A 6582-nucleotide genomic window follows, 5' to 3' on the forward strand; every position below is an offset into this window, starting at 1 on the left:
CTGAAACACCGTGTGGTCTGACGGGTAAAAAAGTCTCTCGTCTGGTTTCCGTCTTCACTGTTTGATCGAGGTTCTTTGTGACTTCTCGTCTTTTGGATTCTATTTGTTGTTTTTCTCTTCGGCTCAATCTGGTTTTTACCATCATCACTCAGACAGGAAGGACCAGAACTCTGTTCTCTACAGGTCTGAAGGTAGAACGTGTTCTTTAGTTTAGTAGACGGAGAACTAAACTCTGTTCTCTACGGGTCTGAAGGTAGAACGTGTTCTTTAGTTTAGTAGATGTTCTAACTAAACTCTGTTTTCTACGGGTCTGAAGGTAGAATGTGTTCTTTAGTTTAGTAGACGGAGAACTAAACTCTGTTCTCTACGGGTCTGAAGGTAGAATGTGTTCTTTAGTTTAGTAAACGGAGAACTAAACTGTTCTCTACGGGTCTGAAGGTAGAACGGTTCTTTAGTTTTGTAGATGTTCTAACTAAACTAAGTTCTCTACGGGTCTGAAGGTAGAATGTGTTCTTTAGTAGACGGAGAACTAAACTCTGTTCTCTACGAGTCTGAAGGTAGAACGTGTTCTTTAGTTTTGTAGATGTTCTAACTAAACTCTGTTCTCTACGGGTCTGAAGGTAGAACGTGTTCTTTAGTTTAGTAGACGGAGAACTAAACTAAGTTCAAACAGACAAAGATCTCCTGAGCAACATAAGAAGAAATCAGCTGGAATCAAACTGATTCTATATCCAGTTCTTCAGGATTCATGTAAAAACTGTTTCACATGTTTTCAACATATGTAAGTATTATTATTACACACACACACACACACACACACACACACACACACACACACACACACACACACACACACACACAAACACTCACCACTGAGTCTGTGTTTTTCTTCTTCAGTGATTGACAGCTGAGGGGGCAGTGCCAGCAGAGAGGACTTCAGACGGCAGCCATGTTGGTTCTGGTGTGGTTATTGATCCTGATGATGAAGATGATGATGATGAGTGAGGGTCGTCCCTTCCTGTCGTACTCTGTGTCCACGGTGACCATCACAGCACACAGCGGGGGGGCCATCCTGCTGTCCTCAGACCTGCAGGTGTTGAGGAGCGGACAGGACGTCAGGTGGACCAACACACACCTGGTGATGTCACTGAAGACCAACGTGACGACGTGTCACCACGGACGCTGCGAGCTGCTGAGCGACGGCTCGCTGAGATTCAACCGCGTTCAGACCGAAGATGCAGGAAGCTACAGCCTGGAGGTGTTTGAAGAAGAAGGGAAGCTCCTGATGAAGAAACACTTCGTGCTCAGGGTGGAGGGTGAGTCCGGCAGAAAAACCAGACTAACTATAAACCTGAACCAGCCCTAACTACAAACCTGAACCAGCCCTAACTACAAACCTGATCCAGCCCTAACTATAAACCTGAGCCAGCCCTAACTATAAACCTGAGCCAGCCCTAACTATAAACCTGAGCCAGCCCTAACTACAAACCTGAACCAGCCCTAACTACAAACCTGATCCAGCCCTAACTATAAACCTGAGCCAGCCCTCACTACAAACCTGAATCAGCCCTAACTATAAACCTGAGCCAGCCCTAACTATAAACCTGAGCCAGCCCTCACTACAAACCTGAACCAGCCCTAACTATAAACCTGAGCCAGCCCTAACTATAAACCTGAACCAGCCCTAACTATAAACCTGAACCAGCCCTAACTATAAACCTGAACCAGCCCTAACTATAAACCTGAGCCAGCCCTAACTATAAACCTGAGCCAGCCCTAACTATAAACCTGAGCCAGCCCTCACTACAAACCTGAACCAGCCCTAACTATAAACCTGAGCCAGCCCTAACTATAAACCTGAGCCAGCCCTCACTACAAACCTGAACCAGCCCTAACTATAAACCTGAGCCAGCCCTAACTATAAACCTGAACCAGCCCTAACTATGAACCTGAACCAGCCCTAACTATAAACCTGATTTTACAGGGAGCCAGTGCAGAGAAGCTAATACAGGAGAGATATGATCTATTTTCTTAGTTTTTGTTAGAACACATGCTGCAGCATTCTGAATCAACAACATATTCTTTATGTATTCTGTCTGTCTGTCTGCAGATACCAGCAGCAGTATGGTGGTTTCTGTGCTTGTCGGCTGCCTTCTTCTCCTTCTGCTGCTCTTCATCATCCTCTTCTTCCTCAGGAGGAGGAGGAATCAGAGGATGAGGACTTCAGGTACAACAGCCAACCAGAAACTTACAGGTTGACTGATAAATAATCAGAAGTCAATAAAGTATTATCTGCTCTACTGCTTCAGATCCGCTGGAGGAACATGTTTATGTGGTGATGCACAGTCACCATGGCAACAAGAAGAAAGATGGTGATGATGAGGAGAAGCAGGAGTCTAATTATGGTAACACACACACACACACACACACACACACACACACACACACACACACACATTTACACACAGTCGCGAGTACACAACTTTTTGGAACATTACATGAACCTACATTTGGGGGACAAAAGGGATACTTCCTGTCATTTGAACTACACTTCAATTCATTCAAAAGTTGTCCAAATGTCAGAATCTTTACTGCACATGTTACTACATGCTAACCTAGCATGATATCGCCACAATACCTTGGGTTAAGAAGCTGAGATCTGGACTGTACGATCATCTCACCCTATGGATTCACAGGTGAAGGATTTAAAAGGATTGGAACAACGCTATTGAAGCCCAAGGCCCAGAATTTATTGAAAATTAATATTCCTCTCATTTGCTTCAAACTTGGTACATCAAGAGCACTCAGCCCAGGGATGCCCCATTTTAAAGTGTCAGCCTCCTAGCCCAGAGCACTGTGCAGATATGACAGGGACAATTTCTAATTACTGAAATTTGGTCTGGGACATTTGGCATGTACCTCACCAGCCCATACAAATGTAATCCAAATGTGAGATATAAGATATAAGGAATCTGCCATTTGACTACATTTGTATGGGGTGGTCAGGTATTCCAGTTGTCCTCACTCTAATGTAAGAAATTGTCCCAAATGGCAGTAGATTCTGGGTCCTATCTAATGACTTGTTATCATGACATTGAGATATAATCCACAACAGAGCCTGTTCTTTTAGGTTTACTTGGTTGCAACTCAATAGGAGGTTCCTTAGAGAAGGTAGCTGCCTACAGGATGTAGAGAGTGAGCACTTGGGGAGCAGGTTCAACATTTAAGGAGTTCTTTTGTCCATAAATCAGGCTTTGCAGCTATTTTCTGAGAAATTATGCACATTTGAAATGCTTGGTCAGGTCTACAATGTCATGCAGACAAGTAATTTAATGTTTTTATGGAACACAAGAACAACCTACTTGAGTCCAGGACTGACTCTCAAGTTAACTTTCCAACATGGCCGTTCCCTAATCAAAGAATTGCCATTTGGGCTACATTTGTATAGACTGGACACAGTCGCCCCCGTGGGGGATAAATGGAACATTCAAAGAGAGGCTCATAGAGAACAACTGAAAGAAAACTGATGGTAATAGCTGCAAGTTAAAGTCCCCTAAAACAGGCACAAATGTTGCCATGATTCCCTTATTTTTTGTGGTTATTTGACATACACTACCGTTCAAAAGTTTGGGGTCACTTAGAAATTTCCTTATTTTTCAAAGAAAAGCACTCTTTTTTCAATGAAGATAACATTAAATTAATCAGAAATACACTCTATAAATTGTTAATGTGGTAAATGACTATTCTAGGTGGAAACGTCTGGTTTTTAATGAAATATCTACATAGGTGTATAGAGGCCCATTTCCAGCAACTATCACTCCAGTGTTCTAATGGTACATTGTGTTTGCTAATCGCCTTAGAAGACTAATGGATGATTAGAAAACCCTTGAAAACCCTTGTGCAATTATGTTAGCACAGCTGAAAACAGTTATGCTGGTGAGAGAAGCTATGAAACTGGCCTTCCTTTGAGCTAGTTGAGTATCTGGAGCATCACATTTGTGGGTTCGATTATACTCTCAAAATGGCCAGAAAAAGAGAACTTTCATGTGAAACTCGCCAGTCTATTCTTGTTCTTAGAAATGAAGGCTATTCCATGCGAGAAATTGCGAAGAAACTGAAAATGTCCTACAACGATGTGTACTACTCCCTTCAGAGAACAGCACAAACGGGTTCTAACCCGAATAGAAAGAGAAGTGGGAGGCCCCGGTGCACAACTCAGCAAGAAGACAAGTATATTCGAGTCTCTAGTTTGAGAGATAGACGCCTCACAGGTCCTCAACTGGCAGCTTCTTTAAATGGTACCCGCAAAACACCAGTGTCAACGTCTACAGTGAAGAGGCGACTCCGGGATGCTGGCCTTCTAGGCAGAGTGGCAAAGAAAAAGCCACATCTGAGACCAATAAAAAGAAAAGATTGAAATGGGCAAAAGAACACAGACATTGGACAGAGGAAGATTGGAAAAAAAGTGTTATGGACAGACGAATCAAAGTTTGAGGTGTTTGGATCACACAGAAGAACATTTGTGAGACGCAGAACAGGTGAAAAGATGCTGGAAGAGTGCCTGACGCCATCTGTCAAGCATGGTGGAGGTCATGTGATGGTCTGGGGCTGCTTTGGTGCTGGTAAAGTGGGAGATTTGTACAAGGTAAAAGGGATTTTAAATAAGGAAGGCTATCACTCCATTTTGCAACGCCATGCCATACCCTGTGGACAGCGCTTGATTGGAGCCAATTTCCTCCTACAACAGGACAATGACCCAAAGCACAGCTCCAAGTTATGCAAGAAGTATTTAGGGAAGAAGCAGGCAGCTGGTATGCTGTCTGTAATGGAGTGGCCAGCGCCGTCACCACATCTCAACCCCATTGAGCTGTTGTGGGAGCAGCTTGACCGTATGGTACGCAAGAAGTGCCCATCAAGCCAATCCAACTTGTGGGAGGAGCTTCAGGATGCATGGGGTGACATTTCTACAGATTACCTCAACAAATGAACAGCTAGAATGCCAAAGGTCTGCAATGCTGTAATTACAGCAAATGGAGCATTCTTTGACAAAAGCAAAGTTTGAAGAACAAAATTAATATTTCAAATAAAAATCATTATTTCTAACCTTGTCAATGTCTTGACTATATTTTCTATTCATTTTGCAACTCATTTGATAAATAAAAGTGTGAGTTTTCATGGAAAACACGAAATTGTCTGGGTGACCCCAAACTTTTGAACAGTAGTGTATGTAAAAATGGTCATAATATCTCAGAAATTCCAGATTTCCAGATTTTGGACAAACATTGTAGTTAGGGCCTAAATTGAGGTCACGTGACCAAATCCCCTGCAAAATATCTAGAAGGAAATTTTTACTGCTTGAAAAATCAAGGTGATGATGGTGTCAGTGTCTCACCCTCGCCATCCATGGGAAAAGGATAGAGTCCAGCCCCTCTCCAGGAGTTTGGTTCTGAACCAATGCTATGTGTGGAGGTGAGCCCAACTATATCTAGTTGGTACCGCTCCATCTCCCGCACCAGCTCTGGTTCCTTCCCCACCAGAGAGGTGACGTTCCACATCCCTAGAGCTTGTTTATGATGCTGGGGGTCGGCAATCCTAGGTCGCTGCCCTCGCCTGCCGCCCGGCTGACACTCAATGTGCCAAGGCATGGCCACCAGACGCTCACCGGCGAGTTCCCCTCCCAGGTCTGGCTCCAGAAGGAACTCCTTTCCAAACGATTCATAAAGGGTCAGTGAGTGGCTCTTATTCTGGCCCCTCCCCTGAGACCCTACCAGGAGCTATTGTCCTCAACAACACAGCTTTCAGGGTCACTGGGCCACACAAACCCCTCCACCATGTTAAGGTGGATATTCATTGGAGGAGGCTCCACAATGCGACTGTAATCAGATTCACACACACACACACACACATACACAAATGTACTAACAGGTGGTATCAGATGCTAATTTATACACTCTCTACAGTTTCCTGTAATCCTGTTGTTTCCATGGAAACACCAATGCCAGAGCAGACGGATGAAGACATCTATGTATGACGGCCAATCAGAGCTCTCCTTATCTTCAGGGTGCTGCGCCTCACCTGGACACAACTCACCTTCAGTTTGCAGCCACTGTGTTCTACCTGTTGTTCATTATTTTGTCAAAAAAATAAAGTGAACTTGTATTTAGGCCTTTTAGATGATTCCGTTATTTTGTTCAATACAAGAAGAGCAATGAGATGAAAACTAAGTCTTCTGAGATTTTAAAGCACATGAAGTTAAAACAGATGGTTTCAGATTCACTACTGCTTCTCTATCTAAGCTTAAACAACATTTTAAATGTGTTTGTTTTCTTTTCAAGTAGTTTATGTAGTTATACTATTTATTAGGGCTGCAACTAACGATTATTTTAATAATCGATTAATCTGTCGATTATTTTTTCGATTAATTGATGAAAAGGCGAGTGAATAAAAACGTGTCTTTAGTCTTGCAAACTACACCAACCCTGCTTTACTACTGTTATTAACAAGCTAACGCTAACTTGTAAAGCTGATGAGGAGTAAACAGCAGGAGAGCTACTGGAGGGACGTTACGTTCCTCACTTCAAA

At 43.2% G+C, this 6582-nt stretch overlaps 1 protein-coding gene across 1 annotated transcript; it reads left to right on the forward strand.

Annotated features, from left to right (window-relative positions):
• Positions 1 to 301: 301 nt before the first annotated feature.
• On the forward strand, positions 302 to 6127 carry LOC137871497 (uncharacterized). Its single transcript, XM_068709327.1, has 5 exons — positions 302 to 781; positions 898 to 1316; positions 2111 to 2227; positions 2310 to 2405; positions 5961 to 6127. Exons 2-5 carry the CDS (start codon positions 950 to 952, stop codon positions 6029 to 6031), a joined length of 651 nt encoding a protein of 216 aa, XP_068565428.1. The 5' UTR covers positions 302 to 781; positions 898 to 949; the 3' UTR covers positions 6032 to 6127.
• Positions 6128 to 6582: the final 455 nt, after the last annotated feature.

The sequence above is a fragment of the Cebidichthys violaceus genome, unplaced genomic scaffold, assembly GCF_023349555.1.
Source record: "Cebidichthys violaceus isolate CVI_PGR_0920_01 unplaced genomic scaffold, fCebVio1.0.p SCAF_142, whole genome shotgun sequence".
Classification (NCBI taxonomy): Eukaryota; Metazoa; Chordata; class Actinopteri; order Perciformes; family Stichaeidae; genus Cebidichthys; species Cebidichthys violaceus.